This window comes from Copidosoma floridanum, unplaced genomic scaffold (assembly GCF_036245765.1).
Source record: "Copidosoma floridanum isolate Cflo_tuat_1 unplaced genomic scaffold, Cflo_Japanese_pri ptg000004l, whole genome shotgun sequence".
Lineage (NCBI taxonomy): Eukaryota > Metazoa > Arthropoda > Insecta > Hymenoptera > Encyrtidae > Copidosoma > Copidosoma floridanum.
Genome location: NW_028321881.1, coordinates 37,361,559 through 37,382,500, shown reverse-complemented (window position 1 = coordinate 37,382,500; position 20,942 = coordinate 37,361,559). Strand labels below are relative to the sequence as shown.

The following is a 20,942-nucleotide window of genomic DNA, read 5'->3' as shown; positions in this document are numbered from 1 at the left end:
CAATTCAAATCTGTGCAGTCGTGTGCCGCTATCACTCGACGCTGAGAGACGGTGCTGAAGACAGCTACTCTCGGGCTACACAAAACAATACACAAAAAAAACCGGGTACAAACTTACGTCAATTCGTGCCTTACAACATAGTTGCACAAGACGCAGCACAATCTCTCGCCGTAGAGGAACCCTTACCACAATTCAACCATCGATTCTGACTGTGACTTCGACGTCAATGTGATCGCGTAGATTGGTGTACGGCACTCCCAAAAATAAATAGCACCACCGCCAGGTCGTGTCTCTGGTCTTGTTGCGTGCTGCCCTTTTCTTGTCCCACCAAAAACAAACCAACGTGTAGCTGACCAATTTGACCATGCCTTCTCCATGCATACTAACTGCCTTCCCACTTGAACCTGTCTCTACCACCTCGCCCACCCTTCCCCCTCGCTTTCTTCTCCTTCCCTTCTATATGCCAATTCCCTCAATATGCCTCCTGACTCACATACACACACACGCTCCGATTGCGCTCGTTTACGATTACGATACGATTTTTTAGTCTTAGTATAAATACTTATAAAAATTGGCAAAAACTTGAGAACTATTTTCAACTTCGATTCAGTCATCAATCAGTTATACATGAGTCATTAAGAACTACTTAAAGCCACTGGGTTGTTTGATTTTATTTATCTAACTTCAACAAGCAAGTATTGACGTCCTGTAGAGAGAGTAGCAGTACATAGATTTGACAGTGATTAATTAAACAGGAAAATCTAAACAGTGCAATTTTTTTTATAATCTGGAATTAGTGTACTATAAAATCCTACTTTTATAATCCTCCATTATACATATGTTATTATCAACCCTTAACTTATATTATTAATATTTTTATGACAGCTTAAAAAATAATAACCTTAGAATAATACTTCTTTACGATGATTGTAGGACAAAATTTGCCACATTATATGATGATGCTGTTAGTATACACAACATGGATGTCAAGCCGTGGTGCTGGTAATGGCTTATTCTCGGTAATCAGAGCTCGTGGTTGGCGTTACTTGCTACTCGCCCTCATTGACGTAGAGGCTAACACCCTAATCACTGCTTCTCATCAGTTTACCAGCATTGCTAGCATTCAAGTAAGTCTTAGTTATAGCAATCCAATGAACTTGCTTTAGATTACAAAAAAAAAGATTTTATCCTACCAAGAATAATAGAATTATAAGAATAATCTTATTCAGTACGGAAACGTACTACTGAAACTAGTGTTTTTTTGTCATTTTGCTACCGGAATACCAAAATTTTTGACACTATTAAACCATAACTTTTCCAACTTTTTTTATATATTTAAAGTAAAGTTCTTAATTAGTGTCTATACTTGTATACTTATATTAACATAATGAAAGAGTCTTGTTACATGTTTTATTTAAGTTTTTAAAACGTAGAGATGTTAGGAATTTCTCGATTTTATAGGGTATATAGTAACTAGACTTTCCCATATAATACATTATGCACGCATGTATACACTACCTTATCATACACATCTATTAGAAAATACGGAAAAAGCAGCAATTAAAAGAAAGGGATCAAACTCTTTTCGTTCTCGACCACTAGCTGAGCACATTAATATGGTATGCTAGTGATCTTAACCGTAGAAGACATTCCTGTTATACCTGCTTTTTTCATTAGTCTCGTTTACATGTATACGATAAGGTAGTGGTTACATGCGTGCATAATGCATTACATTTAAAAGTGCAGTTAATATACACCCTATAATATCACGAGAGGCCACGAGAGGCCATGAGAGGCACATACTTAATTAGAAAAAAGTATTTCTAGTTTGTATGAAAATAATATTAATGTATTATTATAAGATAGGTAATTATATTTCTTTTCTTTTGTCCAAGTTAGTTTTACAAGAAGTTTCAAGGGTAGGAAGAATCAAACAGGAAGCGGCTTGGCCACAGTAACTGGCAGAGCAGCACCCACATACATATTTAGGACTAAACACACATGGCACCTTTCAAAGTCTCCGTCAGATAACAAATTTGATCCATTGATCAAGTGGCACAAAACTCAAACTCTGAAATACCACTTCCTGCCTTCGTGTCGATCGAAAAAAAATCTGAACTTTAATTTACTCTGAATTTTTTTTTGTAATCATTAAATCTACTCTTAAGTGTCTAACATCTCTTCATCTTTTTTTTTATTCTATTCTTGTTTTGACATATCTGAAACAGAAATTTTAAATGTGTCGTCTAAAGATAACTTTGTGCAGTTTATTTTTTCTAGATGTTCAGTATTTTGTCTTTAAGGTAGTTATGATGTTTGAGAGGTAGAGGAATTGTCAACATGTCAACTTTATTTTTGACGGAGGAAGTCAATTTACTAGAAATTCGTTTTTTGTAACACATGCTTTTATATAGTTTCAATAGATTTTGGCCATGTGACTTTTTTATGACGGATTTCTCATGGTTTTTTGTCTGACTTTTAATTTTATCTAGATTGTCACTGAAATTTTTCCGTTCCTGGTTTCCATCTATCTAAGTACATTTGATAGCAGATTGGTTATTGTACCATGTAGTAACTGAATACATTGTTTTACCAATCATATTTCTTATTTCCTTGTCTAAGGATACCAGTTCTTAACAGGCATCATTCATTGCAAGGTCCTCCACCTGACAAATGGATAGGGTAACATATGATTGTTTATGACTTCTCTACATTACAGTATCTTTAAAAAATGTTATAATATATCAAGCTGTTGTGGTTGAATCTTTTTAATCTCTGAAGCTGTTGTCTATTACTGCTAAATACTCTTCACTTTTACCTATAAGTATAAAGCCCAAATTTGTGGTATCTCTGAGATATCTAAATATTTTATCTGGGGTTTACTGTCTTTCATCTGAAATCTATCTAAAAGTCTTTCTACTTACTCTGATTGTAAAAATGTCAAGGTACTGTTTTCCTTGTCTCTTTCAATTTGTATGCCCTAGAAGCAGTTCATTTCTCCTAGATCTTTAATTTTAAATGTTGATTTTAGTTTGGTCTTCATGTCAATTTTTCTGTTTATATTATTCCCAGCAACAATGACGTTATTGATGTATAGTACTAGAATTAACATTTGATTATTTTTGTACCAAGTAAATAGACACGGTTCATTAACGTCTCTTTTTGGACCAAGATTCAGAACTTCTAAAAAAAATCTCTGATTCCATTGCTTAGGACTTTTTTTGAGTCCATAAAGTTCCTTCTGTTATTTGCACACATTGTTCTTTTTGAATTGAAGGGCCGAATCGAAGAATGGAATGTGCGCGTGAACTCTCGTGTACTAGCCCCTAAAGCATGCAACCAGATACACTTCCTCACTGATGCCGATTTTTCAACTTTGCATTAAAAAAAAATACATAAAACGCCAAATCTCAGAATACTTTCAGCGAGAAAGTTTCTTCTATGTAAAAAACGAATACATTCCCGCAAGCAGATTAGAGTCTTTTTTTTTCAATCAAAAGTTATGGCGAGTTGAAAGAAGCTCGATCGAGTTTACTCTATACGCTGCACTACTAGCTATATATAGATGCAGAGCAGACGCCGCGCAGTGTTGTACGTCTAATTCTGTCGGTACGTAGTTATTCCATCTGGCTGTATAATAATAATAGAAATTACATTAGTGGCAATAATAATGAAATTGATAAATATAACAAAAATTATTATTATAATGTATTGGGTAGCGACAACTTCTTTTGTTAATGTGAATAAGTATTATGTTATATTATAAATTAATAAGACAAGTGTAACGTTATTATTAATTACCATAATTTAATAAGATACCAAACGTACTTACATGCATTGATATTAAATGTAATCAAAATATTTATAAATTTCTGTTGTTTAGCTCAGCGTCTGCTCTGCATCTATATATAGCTAGTAGTGCAGCGTATAGTGTAAACTCGATCGAGCTTCTTTCAACTCGCCATAACTTTTGATTGAAAAAAAAAACAATAATCTGCTTGCGGGAATGTATTCGTTTTTTACATAGAAGAAACTTTCTCGCTGAAAGTATTCTGAGATTTGGCGTTTTATGTATTTTTTTTTAATGCAAAGTTGAAAAATCGGCATCAGTGAGGAAGTGTATCTGGTTGCATACTTTAGGGGCTAGTACACGAGAGTTCACGCGCACATCCCATTCTTTGATCCGGCCCTTCAATTCTGAATCACATTCTACACCGTCTGGTATTTCCATATAAATACCTTAATCTAGAATGCCGTTCAGAAAAGCGGTCTTGACAAGTGTCTGACACACTTCTAAATTATACTTATTTATCACTGCAAATGCCGTTCTTACAATCACCAATCTAGATATTGGAGCACATATCTCTCTGAGCTTATAGTTATGCAGCTTTGTCCTTAAAACCTTGGATGACAAGTCTTAATTTATATGTGATGTTACCATCTGAGTTCGTTTTCTTTTTTAAGACTCATTTGGTGTCTATGGTGTGAATTTTTTCACCATTCTTATCCAAAGAAGGTCTTTTCACTGTTTTCCATACATGATTTTCTTCCATTGACTGAAATTTTTCTTGGATCGCTTCCAGCCAATACCTTGTATCTTACTTGTATGAGTTGGTCTTTTTATTGACTTGTTTGTTGTGTAGTTGTGTATATGTACCGCCACTTCTACTGCCAAGGACCACATGCCTTTAGGTAGACCTGAGTCCAGAATAAGTGCTCGGACTTTTCATTGAATAGTTTTGTTAAATCTCTCTGACGTTCCATTAAAGTCTAAAGTGTGTGGGGGTGATAATCTCCTTCATATTCTCTTTTTCCATAATTTCTGAAAAACTACCATAACTGAATGTCGTTATCCGATCTGATAAAGCATGCTTTTTCATTTTACCGATTCAATTTTTATTTCAAGTAATTGTCTAGGTACTCTCCTCCTTGGTTTTTGTACCTCACTAAGTACACTGTAGCATACCTTGAGTAATCATATATGAAAACAATTATAAATATCTTTTCTCCTGGGTATGACATCGGCTTAATTGGACCCATTGTTTCTACATGTATTTTTTCCAACGGTCTTTGCGCTCTCACTCCGACTTTCAAGAAAGGCAGTTTTTCCATTTTAGTTAAGATACAAATTTTACAATCTAGTATTGATTTTTCAAAATTCACTCCAGTTGAACTATTTTTTATAAATGTTGTAAGTGTTATTGAGAAGCATGGCCCACCTTAATATGTTACATCAGTTTTTTGTTTTTTTCTTTTCTGTCTTTACTTTCAATTAGAATCTCTATTAACATACTTTCTCCTGAGTTTAAGTTGTCTTGATCTAAGTAATTGTCTTCAATTTTTTGATAGTTTATCTCCAAGTTTTCTTCTTAATCTGTGTCTGACTTGCTGAATCATGCTTTCCGTCCCAATCCCAGATAGATGATTTTAATTTTCTGAGTTTGTTAAATTTTATGAACACTGTTTTTTTATCAGGTCCATAACATCCGTCTGGGATTGTTGCATGATATCAGTTACCACCTCTTATTGTGCTGTGTATGAGTATTCATCATAGCATGTTGTCTGATTATGGTCTTTATGTCTTTTTGCCACTAGTTTTATAACCCAATTTTGTTTTTCGTATACACCTGTTATAAAGTGTCTTCCTGTGTCTTTATTAAATATTTACAGTTTTTCATCATCTAAATATATCCTTACTCCTATATCCGTAAGATCCACAAATTTTTTGTAGTGAAATGAGGTTATTTAAGATGTCCTTTGCAACAATCACATTTGTAAGTTTAATGATATTCTTTGAATCTGTTTTTAAATTTAATTTACCTCTTTTATCTATATGTATAGTAGCATGCGTATGTTGGAAAGCACTTTAGTAATTTCACTTTTAGTTTTTCTAAAATTTTGAAGAAATAAACCCTTTTTCCACAATCTGATGCGTCGCTCCAGAATCTGCTATAAATGTTGTCTTGGAATTATCTGTTCTTATTTTGGAATTACCTGCTAGCATTGATTCAAATTAATGCTTCTGATTTCTATCTTGGTCATTTTTACTTGGGTAATTCTTATTTACTCTGCTGTAACCTTCAAATTTACATTCAGTTCTTTTCTTACCCTTACCACCATTACCATTTCTGTTCGTATTGTTACCTCTGATACTGTTGGTATTAGAAACGTTTGATTTAACATACCCATCTTTTGCATTGTCTTTGTTTTGGTGACCATTCCCTATATGGTACTCCAAGTCCTGGCAATAAAAGCAGTACCACAGACTATATGCAGCCAGGGGGCAGGTTGATACTCTATGTCCAAACTTATTGCATGAGAAGCATTTTGTATATCTGTCTCCTTGGTTATTTCCTTGGCTTGACGCACCAGTCACCTGTCTTTTTCTGATATTCTCTGATGCATTCGCTACCATCTGGGCTGAAAAGAAAATTGTAGATCTTAAAAAAATACATACCTAAATTTTTTTTTCAGCCGTCTTTACAATTTAAAAGTTAAAAAAAAACATTGTAAAAAAAAAACTTTTTTACTTCATCTTATATAGTTCATTGAAAGTGTTGCATACGATAGCATATAGCTATGCATGCATGCGTCCCTGCTAGACGTGAGAGCGAAAGAACCAGACCCATGAGACTGGAAGACACGCGCAGGTTCCCTCGAATGCAAGTAGTGCTAACAAAGTATAAGTTAACCACAAATTCCGCTTTTATTTATTTCTGCACTGAGAAAGCCACGTAATAGCTGGTGTCAGAAGTGGGATACAGACAACAATTTTTTACGGTCCGTCTCGTGTGCGGAAATCACTTTGTCTTGCGAAACAAAAATTTTTTTTCTATTAATCAACGTATTGAAAAAAAAAAAAAAAAAAAAAAAAAAAGAAAGAAATATCGCTCAACCTAAAAAAAAGTGTCATAAGTGCCAGAAGCCCAATTCAGCGTGTCAAGTACCACAATACAAAGAAACTTAGTGAAAGAAGAGTAGGAGAAATAATAGAAAAATTTCTCAACACTACTGTTAGACCAGTACAGCAATAAGAGAGAATAATTGCATATCAAGCCAGCGTAGGCATACACCAGAATACTAGAGCAACTACCAATCACTAAGCTCAGGTAAATATGGATAGAAAGCGAACACGGTACGTCAAGTCCGGACAGCAGCCACAGACGGGATACGAGATACATCATACAAAAGAAGGAAACAATGGGGAAAAGTGAAGGCAGGTCAACTCACAGGAGGATCAAAGGCCAACTTATGAATATACACAGTATTATCATTATACTTACCATTGTAATAAGGACCTGGTAAGTAAATTTCCATTGTTTCTTATACACTATACTCATAACTTCCGAAAAAAATACGTGCCCAGAAAGATAATTTCCATATATCGATATTATTACCAAATCGAAAACTTGAAGGACATTGGTAGTAACCCATAATTTCATGCATAAACATATGCCTAACATACAAGCGACAAACATCCCACACAAAAAATTTTTAATTTATTAATAAACGAATAAAAGGGGTAGTTAACTAAAAACAAGAACGGGAAAATGACTATTGACTAATGCTAACTAAGAGTGCACATATCTATCAAGCAAACCCAAAATACACAACAATGAAAGCATCTCAAAATTGCGCTGAGAGGAGAAGGAGAGGATGTCAACGGACAACTAGCTGAGCTGCAGAGACACAACAGCGCCAGCAAGAAAGGACAAGAAAAATGCGAACGTGACTACCGGGACATACACAGTAGCTGTTATATTGAGAGCGACCGTGAAGGGCAGCAGCAGCGGTGGCGGCTATTGCTCAAGCGAGAGATTGCGAATCAGTCTCGAGGAAAGTCTCAAGCTGAGCGCCTAAGTGTGAGCAGCGAGAGTTGCGGGTTTTTTTGCGTGGTAAAAGAAGAGTTCGAGAGAGAGAAAAAGAGATGAGAGAGTTTTTGGGAAGGTGTGTAAAGTGTTGAGAGAGAAAAGAAAGATAAAAGCGTGCACGAGTCTAGCAGTGGCTATGTTCTCCCGGAACGACAAGGTCTCCAGGTCAAGGACTACAGATGTAGCTCAGACAAGAAGAAGATGGTAAGATAGATTGAAGATAAAAAGCGAAGCCGTAAGACGAACGACCCATTCGAGAACCCTGGATGACATCGCACTGGATTATACTCGCAGACGTTTGATTAGGAGGTGAGGCTAGAGATTGTAAACGAATATATTCATACCAAAGGTGAAACACCGAAGGGCAACACACCAAACAATACGAATTTAAAAGATGTATGATAAACAACAGTAAATGTAACAAAATATAAGGTAAAAACTCAATTGTAATATATACGTAATTGAGCTACATAATCCTAAGTACATTAGATTGCATCCAGTAGGTATGGTGCTAGTTTACAATAAAGAGAGAGAGAGAGAAAGAGAAATAACGAGAGTTTTTAAGGAGTAGAGTAGGGAGTGAGAGAGAGCGAGAGAGTGAGAGGTATATGAGTGAGGCGCATACTTGGAAGTGCCACCATTATTCGAGTGTGTTTTCTGGTAGTGTGAGAATAGAAAGAACAGAAAAGAGAGAGAACAAGAGAGATCAAGACGATGAGAGTTAAGTCAAGGATAAGAGAGAGAGAGAGAGAGAGAGAGAGTAGAGTAGAGTGTATTTACTTAAGCTAAGGATCTGTGGTCTGTATTTGCCTAAGCTCAAGTTTTTACAAGACTGATAAAAGCAGGTTATAGAAGGTTAGTGATACGCAGGTCACAATAATACAAGATATATCACACATAAATTAATTACAATAAAGTTCATTGAGATGAAGTGTAAAATAATAGTTAAAATAATTTTAAAGAAATTAAATAGTAAAAATTAAATATAATAAAATCTACTAATGGTTACAGTGTTTTTAAAATTTTTTTAATGTAGGCTAGCTTAATTGCATTTGTAACAACATATAAAATAATATACAATTTCATTACTTGAGTCTAAAATCTTCACTGATGATATATTTAAATAATCTGTTTTTAAACAATGCTGGGATTTGGATGGATCGTAGGTGAGCAGGTAATGCATTCCATTTAATAGCAGCTCCAATGGTAAACGAATGTCTATAAGCATCTAGATTAACACGCGTCACTAGTAACTCCGCAGTATTCGAATTTCTGAGGTTGATTGCATTTGGTGAGACAGATTTAAAAGTAAATAGTTCAGCAATATATGTAGGCTTTTGTGATGTAAGAACTTTTTGCAGAAGGCACGGCTTCTTCTGTTAGAATATGACATAATACCATACTTTTTATAAGCTTGTGTAATATGCTCAAATTTTCGAATATTATCAACGAGGCGAAGGGCACCATTCATGCAACGAGTCATCTTAAGCTCCATTTCCGATGATAGGCCATAAAAGAAAGACACGCAGTAACCCAGGTGTGAAACTATAAGTGTAAGTACCATAAGTACCAAGAGAAGTCTAGTGCTACTCGAGAGACTGTCCTTAAAGCGCCTTATCTGTGCTAGTGCAGAGTAACATTTATTTGCAGCTATCGTACAATGTGGTCTCCATGTCAATATAGTATCGAGCATGACTCCTAGCAGCTTAATTTTTTCAGTGGGTTCAATAATTACACTGTTAAATAATACATCATGTAATGAGTTATTTGCATATAGACGACTATTTATACCTCTGGTGCCAAACCATGTGATTTTCGTTATTTTATGATTAGTAATGAGGCCATTGATATCTAACCACATTGAAATATCTTCTGGAATCTTATTCGCCTTCTGTATAACATTTCTGGCCACTTGGGCCTTACCTTGTATATAAAAACAAAAGTCGTCAGCATCAATATGATATTTACAATCTCTACAATTCACTGAAATATCATTGAAAAAAAATTGCAAAAAGCAATGACCCAAGTCAACTTCCCTAAGGCACACCAGAGCAACGAAAGAGTATCTGAGAAAGTTCACCAGTAGGTGCACGAACGGTCTGCGATCTTTCAGTCAAGTAAGACTCGATCCGCGATGCCGCAACATCAGAGAAGCCAATGGTCAAAAGTTTGACAAAAGAGAGAGAGAGAGAAAGAGAGTGCTTAGAGTGTTTAGAAGTTTATTACGCCTAGGGGAAGATCCCCATCTGGCCAAATTGAATTACAAGGTAAAGCAAATTATAACCTAAAACTTAAAGATTAAGGTTTACAGCAAATGCTCACTTAAGATTAAGTACTAATGGTAACACTAAAGCTAATTTACATAATGCGAAAAATAGCAGACATACGTAAGGCTGGGTGAATGATTTTGATAGCTTAGGAAGGTAATGAGGCTGATAAGAAGGACGAAAGAAGTGATGAGAGAAGTCTTTAGCGTGATGGAATAATTCAAATGGAGGGCAATGCAAGTTTAATTGTGATGGCTGGAGAAAGCAGGATGATCAGTTTGTAGAGGCGAGAGAAAGGCTGGTGAGTGCGTATTGTGTGGAAGGCGAGTGCATAATGAGGATGTTTATGGGATGAAAATGTCGCGTGACAGAGTTGGTGCGAAATAACAAATTGCTTGGAATGATGTTTGGTGAAGTGCAATTGAGTGTTGAAATAATAATGGCGCGTAACAAAGTGGGTGAATAACGTAGGGCTCGAGGTATCTGGTTGTGAGATGTATGAGTGCAGTGGAAGGCTGACTTCACCATCGGACTGCCCGCACTATCAGAAGGCCCGACAGGCTGGGCCTGCAGGACTATGCACTCGAGCTCCACGCGCTCGTTTCACTCGTTCTAATCGCGCCGCAAAAGGGTGTCCTGTAGCATGGCTTTGAAGGTCTGGTAGGTGTAGTCATCAAGGTTGATGGGTGCGAGTGAGTTTAAAAGGTCTGAGGCTTGAATGTAAAAGGCATCATCTCGTGCTCTGGTGCGGGAGGGTGGGACTATGAGAATGGGATGAGGGAGACGTAGGTTGCGTTCAGATAAGGCTATTTGAGATGCAGGGCGAAAACGATTTGCGAGGTATGCGGGGCATTGATGACGAATGATGTTGAAGGCCAGACACCCCAGATGATATTCCTGTCTGCGTCGCGCTGAGAGCCAGCCCAACTGTAGTCTCCAAGGTGTGACGTGTTTAATTCTTGGTAACTCTCTTATATCCTCAGTCACGCCAAGGAGGGCGGACTAAGTACTATGTCCCCTCCTGAAGCTGGACTGATGAGGGTTTAGTGCGTTTGTTTCTGAGATATGGTTAGAAAGCTGTCGAAATGAGATACGTTCGAAGGCCTTGGAGATTTCACAGAGGGAAGCTATGGGGAGGGTGTCGGAGGGTGAGATAAGTTGACGCGTCTTAGCCAGAGGGAGGAGCAGGGCCCTCTTCCACAGAGAGGGAAAATGCGAGAACAGGATGAGACTATTGAATAAAAGGGTAAGAAATGGTAGGATGACTATGAGGGAGAGACGTAGCATTTTATTAGATAGACCATCATGACCTATTGCCTTTGACAACGATGAGGTGATTGATTGATGAATTTCTTCTGACGATGTGGGCTTGAAACTAAAAGGGGGTGCAACGGGATCTGATGACGGGGCGTCGGCAAGCAGATCATGTAAATCATTTTAGGTGAGCGGTGTTGTTGAAGCTGTTGCCAAAGTGTATGTGGAGATGAGTATGTCTGGGGAAAAGATTTGGGTAGGTGTAGGTAAGGTAGGGCTAGTGAAGTTGAGTTTACGAAGGGCGGACCATTTCTCTTTCGGATTTGAAAATGAGTTGATGAGATGAGCGAAGTAAGAGTTTTTGGCTGTGGAGAGGGTGTTTGAGACCCCGCTGCGGAGACGGCGATAAATCTCTATTTCGGACGGCAGCCCCGTGTGCCGGGTGTTACGGTAGGCACGATCTCTTGCCGACATCATGTCTCTTATCTGCGGAGTAACCCATGGTTTTCTCCGTGATGAGAGGGTGATCTTCCTAATTGGTGCAAGGCCGTCAAACGCTTCAAGTACTGCCGCTGAAAAGCGCTCCGTGATGTCATCCAGCGAGTCAGGACTTAGGCAGCTTGTGAGTGTGGTCAGAGATGGTATGGAGGCGGTGATACGAGATGAGAGTACTTCGGTATTGATATGTTTGAGGTTTCGCGCTGAAATGATTTTTGAGATGGGTGGGATCTGAATATAATGGAGGGTGACTTCGATCCAGTCATGACCGGCGATGAAAGGTGATGTGGACTGTTGATGGTGAATAAGTGCAGAGGAGTCTTTAATGATGAAGAGGTCTATCCAGGTATGAGATAAGTTATTACGATAAAAGGCGTGGTGTATCGGATTGGATGGGACGAGATAGAGTGAGCTTTCAGCGATCTTTGTGGTTAAAAACTGGGATTAGAAGGATGACGTGAGCATGTTAATATTGAAGTCCCCTGTGATGACAATGTTTGAGCAGGCAGGCAGATGATCAGAGTGTGTTGAAGAATTGGTGTGGTAAAGCAGTTGAAGGGCGACGGTAGACTATGGCTAATAGAGTTTTGTGGGCAGCTATGGATAACTCGAGTATAAGGAATTCTCGTGTATTGTCAAAGTCTGGATCTGAGCTTGCAAGGATGGTGGTCTTGAATGCGTCACGAATGTAGGCACCAACGCCTCCCCCCTCCTTCCCCTCCCTGTCAACGCGAAACAAAGAATAGCCCTTAAGGCCAAAAACCGCATCCAGGGTATCTGATGTAAGAAAGATTTCTGTAATGGCTATGACGTCAGGTGATCTGTCTGTGGCTAAGAGCTCTAGTTGTGTGTGGTGAGCATGGTTTAGTCGGTTTATGTTAATATGGATAATGCGGATGGAGTTTGAGTTTTGACTATTGAGGGCGGGCAAGTGTGTGGGAGCTAGTCACTGTCCCAGCTGAGGGACCTACGGTGACAGGCGAGCAAGGTCCGCCTCCGATGTAATGGGCACAAGGTCTGCCGTGCGACTCGGACGCATGAAGATCTGAAGATTGCGAACCACCGGAGGCAGATAATTGAGGCGACGCTGAGCCTCCTGGGCCTTAAGCAGAAGGTGGTGAAGCGGTGCAGGCCAGAGAGGGCGACAAAAAATGGGCGCGCTTCCCTCCGAACGGAACAGGTCCTGAGCCCTAACGCCCTTCAAGTGGTAGGACTGCGAGACAATGAGATCGTGGACCTGAGCTGTGGCGAATTCAGCCACCAATAAAAATATATGTGCCACTCCCATTGCCGGGGTGGCATTCGCAGGGGCAGCCTGGGTTGGGGCCCTACCAATCCATGGTCTAATCCGGACGATGAGATTTGCACAGTCCAGTAGCCCAATGGCCTCCAGGACTTTGATTACGCAAGGTCGGTATTGCTCTGCAGGTGATGATGGAAGGCCAATAAAACGGATTTCCAAGGGATCAGGCGTCGAAGCCCCGGCTTCAAGGGCACTGAGACGGGTTTCATGTCTATTTATTGTGGTCGTTAGCTCGAGGTTGTTGCTTGTGTGGATCGCAAAAAAGCTACTAAACCAGGCTGGGGTGTCAGGCGGTAGTGTGAGGTGTGTGGTGCTCATATTGAGTGGAGATGCGTTGAGTGAGGTACGTGCTGGGCTATTGAGCATTTGAGGGGAATCCGTGGGGCAAGAGTCAGATGAGATCGATGTATTGGGGAAATTAATGGTTCTGGGGCGCTTGGTAATCTGTGATGATAGCGGAGAGATAGGCGAGATGAGGCGCTTATTGGCAGATGTTGGGAAAATCGAGGAAGTCGGGGGGGTAGCACAAGTGGTAACAAAGGGGTTGGAGGTGGTAGTGGTTAAGTGAGGTATCGCCGGAGAGTAGCTTATGCGCAGAAACTGTTGAGAGATGCAACACTTGGCCTTCCTGCGGTTACTAACGTTTGGCGACGCTGGGCAGAACGAGTGGAACACCCCCAAGCATTGCGTGCAGACGGCCCTGGTGTGTGTTCCTAAAATAGGTGAATTACAAGTGTTACACGTTGGAGAATCAGGCATCCAAACATGCGCGGAAAAATCAAATAAACGAAGTTAACGTGTATGTAAAAGTAAAAGTAGAAGTGAAAGTATAGCTGACTGTGAAGAGTGGAGATGAGTAGTATAAATAATGTATGCAAGATGAAATAAAATAAAATGGAATTAGAGCTACGATAATATAAAAACAGCCACGCAGCAGGGCTATCTACATTGTATCGTCGTTTACTTATCCGAGTGTAGCGTCAGGTAACATGCGCAGAGCGCAGTTTGACTGACAGGCAGACGTCTGTTAGTGTCTAGTGTGTTGAACGGTGTGTTGAACGTGCAGTGAGGTGCCGTGTACACTTGGGCGGCAGATTTTGAATACTCTCTTCGCTATCAGTAATATTACGGAGACCGACAAGCAGAGCGTGTGAGAAGGTCTCTGCGCAGGTGCCGCGGGCTTGAAAGTCGGTAGTTAGAGCCAGGAGCCCCCATCAGGTTGGTTGACTTGGGTCGCGAAAAAGAGCCAATCAGCTGCGCTGAAGAGTTTGGCGCCTGAGAGAGAGAGAGAGAGAGAGAGAGAGAGAGAGAGAGAGAGAGAAAGAGAGTGCACAAGTACAGAGAGCAAGAGCGAGCAGGGCAGAGTAGACAGAGAGACCAGAGAGAGGATCAGAGGATCAGTAGAATATAGTAGTGTGTGGGATTGTGCACGGAGTATAAGTGTGTGTATGTTAACGTAGTTCTAGGATGAGCAGAAGTTTCTCCTGATCCAGGACAAGCAGGCCGTGGTGGACGGGCGCTTGCGGGTCGCGTGGTGCGAGGTAGAGTCGCTGCAGCTCAGTCCAACGATGATGTGAAGCATGATGTCGTGTACAGAATAAAGAGATACTGTGTATTAGTGTTAAGTGATTAAATAAAAGAATAGTAGATATTTACTAGTTTTGAATTAATAGTTTTCTCCATAGAACAGGAGAGCTCCCACGCTTATCCCTCTTTTTAGGAGAAAGAACCCAAGGTCTAGGGACAAAGGTGACGTACGTCAACGAGATTTTTCAAAGCTGTGTCAGTGCCTCTTTTTGTTTTCAGGTAAAGAAGTAGTATTGCAAGCGTTAAATTTCTTCTATCACGGAACATGGAGCAATCCCCAAAACAAAGTACACATTAGCCCCGTTGACCCGAAATAACAGAAGTAGTGCTATGAACGACTTGACAGTGGTTGCAACTCGGGAAGGAACACGAGCTAAGTTGAATATTTGGGAGCAACTCCTGTTTTCTCAAAACAATAGCACAACAGATAGGTATAACAATTTTATCAAAAATCATAACATACGTAATAAAACGGATATACGTCAATTCGTACATGTACATTATTTACGGCAGACGGACGATAGGTGCCAAGACACGCAAAATCATGTCCAAGAACCGGCGAAATACACATTACATCAAACTCATATACACGGGTTACAAAACTCCCTAGCTACATTAAACCATCTCACCAAAAACATACCAATATTCGATGGTGATATAGTAAAACTCCCATTATTTGAACACATGCCCAGAAGAGTAACTTTTACGGTAGGACCAGTGTACGAAAAATTTCTAATTGGAATCCCTGCAAAAAGGTTACGAAGCCAGGTGGGCGAGCTCGTTCTCTGATTTGCAAAATTTTCCTCAATAGAAAATTTTTTTGACAGAACTAAAAAATAGGTATGATTGTATTGGCAATGCCATCACCTTATTGGCAAAACTAAGAAGAGTCAATAAGGCCATTTTGCTATGGGCTACAGGTTCCGTACAACTTTCAGGTAATTTGCCGCAACCCACAAAAATTAAGCGAAGCAGTAGTGATTGCACTGAAAATAGACAGCGAAATAAGCTTACGCTGTGATGTACTAACGTGGTGTAATGCGCGCATAAGGATGCTACAAGTAGAAACCGAAAAAACGGAGAAAAGTGCGTACACGTACAACTAGACAATAGAAAACACGCCAAAATAGTACCCGAATAGGACAAACTATGATCCCTACTTATTCTGCAACAGGGACGACAATGCGACGGAACAGTAAAAAATATTCCAACTCAACGTAGATGCCAGAAAAACAGAAAATTTAGATAAACGGAAACACAATACGACGGAAAAGAACGATACTCAAAAAAATTTAATCACAACAAATAGTCAAGAAAATTCGACCCCGAGTTGTGCGTACTGTAGACGAAAGGGACATAGCACGAGCGAGTCTTGCACGTTGGTGAGGAATGCCGAAAAGGGAAAATAATTAAAAATAATATCATTAAATAAGTGATACATGGTGTACGCTGCACATAAGGAACAAATGAAATATCTCTTAACGTTATTAAAGTAACTCTGCATGGAGTTCCTGATAACTTCCCGACCGAAGTGGAAGGCATAATCGGCTAAGACACGTTGAAGTTGTATGATGGCCTCACAAGTGCCGGAAGTGAAGTACTAATATTAAACGGCACCGCGATTCCCCTGTACGAATGGGAATATTTTCAGATTCCTGCGAGAACAAGAAAAGTAATATTTGCTCGCGTAAACAAATCTAAAGACAATTGTGAAGTTGGCTGGGTTCTCTTACAAAACATAAAAGAGGGAATTCTATTCGGAAACTTTATAGTGGAAAGTAAAGAGGGCAAAGTGTATGCTAAAATGATAAATATAACGAACAAAAAAATAAAGGTAATAATAGCAGTAGTGGAGTTAATAGAATGTGGAACTACACGAAGGGCAGAACCATTTGGCATGAAAGGGGACGATGCTACAGGCTTGCAAAAAGCGATGATAAGACTTTCTAATTTAGAATCGAGCGAGAACTTAAAAGAAAACCAAGCAGGGGAAAACTATACCGAATTAGTAGAGGTTCAAGAAAATGAATGTTGGGCAAAGTGGGGAGATAAAAGGAATTATAGCGATAGGAAGGCATAATATACGAGCCAAAAAGCAAACATGCGAGCACAGGTCGAAAAAATAATGAAACTTGTCAACACATCAAGCTGCAACGAAAAAGAAGTAAGGCACCTACGAGAACTAATAAAATTTAACCCTCTCGTATTTGACTGGGAGGGCGTACCGCTAAAGACAACATATTTATTGAATCATAAGATACAAACAGCAACAGATAGACCCATAACTGCAAAGAGGGCCAGATACCCTGTAAAATTAAGGGAGTAAATGTCAACAAACATGAAGAAATTACTAAATAAGGGTATAATCGAGTCATCAAATCGCCATATAGCTCCAAAACACGGGCTCATACTAACCGTTACCATTTAAAAAATAAATTCTAGAAAATTTGGCGGCCGTGCGCCGTGCGATACATAACAGTAATCGGCTTGAAGAGGAGATTTTTTAGGTAGAAATACACGATTATGACGTACATAAGACCACATTCTCAGGCCCAAAAGGGCACTACCAATATAAAAGAATGATCTTATTTTATTTTATTTTTTAATGATTTCGTAAGAGTCAGAGATTTGTGTACCTGATGAGGGCCGGGACATTATTCAAACGGTCAAAACGTCGTTTTGTTTTTTAATAGATACAAAATATGACAGTACCACCATTGGACGTTGTTTTTAATTGCTTATAAACTGTCATAAGACGATTTATTTCAAATATATATGAATGATATCATGGTGTTTGGGGAAAATCTGGAATAGCATGGCATACAGCTGAAGAGGCTCTTGCAAAGGCCAGCGGATGAAAATTTAAAGATAGAGCCAAAGAAATGCTAATTTCTCAAGCACGAGGCAAAAGTACCAAAACGCATTGTTGAGAAGGAAAAAATAAAAATGAACCCACAAAAAATTAAGGCTGTTAAAAAATTTCCAAGACTGACCAATGCCAAGAAAATGACACGATTTCTCGGGCTCTTAGGATACTATAGACGATTTATAAGAGGCCATGCTAAAATAGCCCAACTATTTTCAGAACTGATAATAAAAACTATTGATTTCAAATGGAGAGAAACAAAGGAATAGACATTTGTAAAACTAAAACATGTTTTGTGTAGCGCGCCGGTGCTTACAGCCCCAGACACGAGTAAAGCATTCATAGTAACAACCAACATACCCGACTACGCTATTGGAGCAATTTAATGCCAAGAAAAAATAGGTACAGATCACCCTTGTGAATATGCGTCCAGATGTTTAAAAAGCAGCAAACTACGGTATCCAACGTACGAAAAGTAATTGTTGGCGATAGTGTATGCCAAAGAGCATTTTAAAACCTATTTGTTTGGTTGCAAATTTACAGTCGTAATGGACTTCGAATCGCTCAGTCATTTTCACACATCAAAGAAACTGGACTTAAGATTTATAAGGTTGAAGGCAGAACTCCGGAGATAGGAGTTTAATGTTATTTACAAACTTAGACAGATAAACAAGGTACCGAATGCCTTGTCTCGTAACTCAGTGCTAAAAAAAGGGGACGAAAACCCAGAATTCCCGCACCAGGAGCTGTATGAGCTTGCAGAAAAACAGGAAAAAAAAATCAAGAAAATGTGAACACGTCACCAGCACGCATTTATAAAATGCGCACCAGAAGATAAAGAAGTATTATAAGGAAGAATAGGAAGGATAAAATAGAAACATTGGACTCAGACGAATCAGACGAGAAGGTAGTTAAGGAGAAACCCGAAAAACATAAATCAAACGAGCATACATTAAGCACTAGTGGCTATAGGAAAGAAGACTCAAAACCAGAGCAGGAAGGGGAAGAATGAATGAATAAAAGGGAAAAAGATACTTTAGTAGCGATACACAATGAAAACAACGAAGAAATCTTGTCACAGGGGCCGATGAGCGATAAGTTGGCATCCATCAGAAAGAGCGACATAAACAAGTACATCATAGCTGCAAGCACACCATTTGTAGAGCAAAAAAGAGTACAAGAAGTACATAAGAAAACTCGAAAGAGGCAGTTGTGTATACTGCACAGAAAATCCAAATTTTCAAATACGTTAGAGGAGGAAGGAAATTTCAAAGAGTTGGTCATAGTACACTGTGACGCACCATCGGCAGTAAAGGACATAACAGAGAAGGAACATACGGTAGAGAAACATTGGAGATATCTAATAGCACGGGCAAGCAACGAAGTCGAAAGAGCAGAGAAAGAGAGAGCCCAAGGAGAAAAAACGTCAATGATTTGTTAGTATATATCAGTGCCCTCCGGTGAATTTGAAAATTCAAAGTGATCAGTGATCCGTTGGGGGCAAAATGTAAGAAGATAAATAAACACAAGTAAAGTGTATTTAAATTTTCTTGCGTTGATTTATTGATGCGCAACGTTTCGCTGACAATATGCGTCAGCCTCATCATGTCGACTGTCGATAGCATGACAGGTGACGAGTAAGTCAACCAAACTTACGAATTCTCGCGTACCTGCGCCTGATGAGGCTGACGCATATTGTCAGCGAAACGTTGCGCATCAATAAATCAACGCAAGAAAATTTAAATACACTTTACTTGTATTTACTTATTTTCTTACATTTCGCCCCCAACGGATCACTGATTACTTTGAATTTCCGAGAAAAAACGTCGTCAACAGAAGCACTCAGCGTGGGCCGAAACGATAACAGAGAAACAGAAGATAACAGGAGGGCACATGCACAGAGCGAGAGAGAAATCAAAGATGGACAACAGAAAACTATAAGGGGAACGAAAATAACCATGCCTAGCCGAACGGCACCGAACAGGCACGCAACCAAACGATCGCCAAAAGCACAAAAATCAGACTGCAGAAATAATCACAGTTACAAAACAAAAGCTTAATCACTAATATAAAATCAATAATGAATTAGTCAGTTGATCGATTTAGAGCAAAAGGCTGAATTGACTTTAGAAAAGAAGATATTAGAGGGAAAGCCTGGCATAAAAATAGACATATGGCAAAGCGACAAAGCACTGATCGCGATGAACGAAGAAGAGGATGTACACACTCGAAGGGTGGGAGCTCAACGCGCAGAACCTCACTAACAACTAGAAATGGTCGTCCATGTTCCTAGGGATTGAGACTGTTCATTTCACTGTCTAATACTCCAATATGGGCTACTGGAATCGACGGATGAACTCAGGGAGGTACTTCGTGAATCGAATTGGGTAAATAAATACAAGGATCTATGAGGGACGAAGAAAATACTGAATAATAGTTATAAATTCGGTGACAGAAATGTGCCTTTGTGTTCTCACAATTATATAAAGTTAATGTGTGCATACATTTGCAAGCAACACCCGATATAATTTTTTTTTTTTTTTAATATTAGAGTGCTGTACGTCCGGCTCCTTAAATAAGGGTACTACTATGGGCTTTTAGCACTTGGGAGAAGGAAGGGAAGAAGGATGGGAGGCCTTCCATTACAAGAGGGGGGTAGGGGTAACTTAGGCAATTTTGCTGCGAAAAGGTCGCCTAAACTCTTCTCAAGGAACATTGCGTGGCGAAAAAGCACATGTGAAAAATCACAGAGGTACTTGCCCGAAAAAGTCGCACTGGCCAGGAATCGTACTACGGTCTCTCGCGTGCCAATCCACGACCTAGCTGACTGAGCCACCGCGTGCTCACCCGATATAATGATATACCAACACTTTATGGGGGATGAAAATAAAGAATTCAAGCATATGGACCTCGAAGACCAATATTGTCAAGGCCTCGTAGAAAACATAAGAAGCGATTCTTTACCTTAAATTAACGATAAAAATACGACGACGATCCCGAAAAACAAAACACCCGAACAATGTCAAAGAAAATCCCGAGCCTGACATGAAGGGTTAACTCATTAACGGACTTGACGTAAAAAATATTGATAAAAGTGAACAAGATATAGAGAGTGAAAAACAGAATGAAAAAGAGAGAGAGCTGCTGAAAGATGCATCATGCCTTCACTGAGCTTTCTGCCACTATTGAATGCTAACACCAAACGAGACTCTCTCAAGCTAGATAGCGATCAGGACCTAAATAAGGCTTTAATTAAAAAAAGCGACGATAGTCCCAGCGAGGAGAGGAAGACTTTC

The 20,942-nt window shown here is 39.3% G+C and overlaps 1 protein-coding gene across 4 annotated transcripts in view; it reads left to right on the top strand.

Moving 5' to 3' along the window:
- Positions 1-20,942, top strand: part of LOC106643107 (queuine/queuosine transporter SLC35F2) — a 351,068-nt gene that overhangs the window by 74,425 nt on the left and 255,701 nt on the right. For all 4 annotated transcript variants that reach the window (XM_089597405.1, XM_089597410.1, XM_089597401.1 and 1 more), the window contains one exon: positions 934-1,127. In XM_089597405.1, coding sequence (XP_089453531.1) covers positions 934-1,127 — 194 coding nt within the window. The remainder of the gene's footprint in view (positions 1-933; positions 1,128-20,942) is intronic.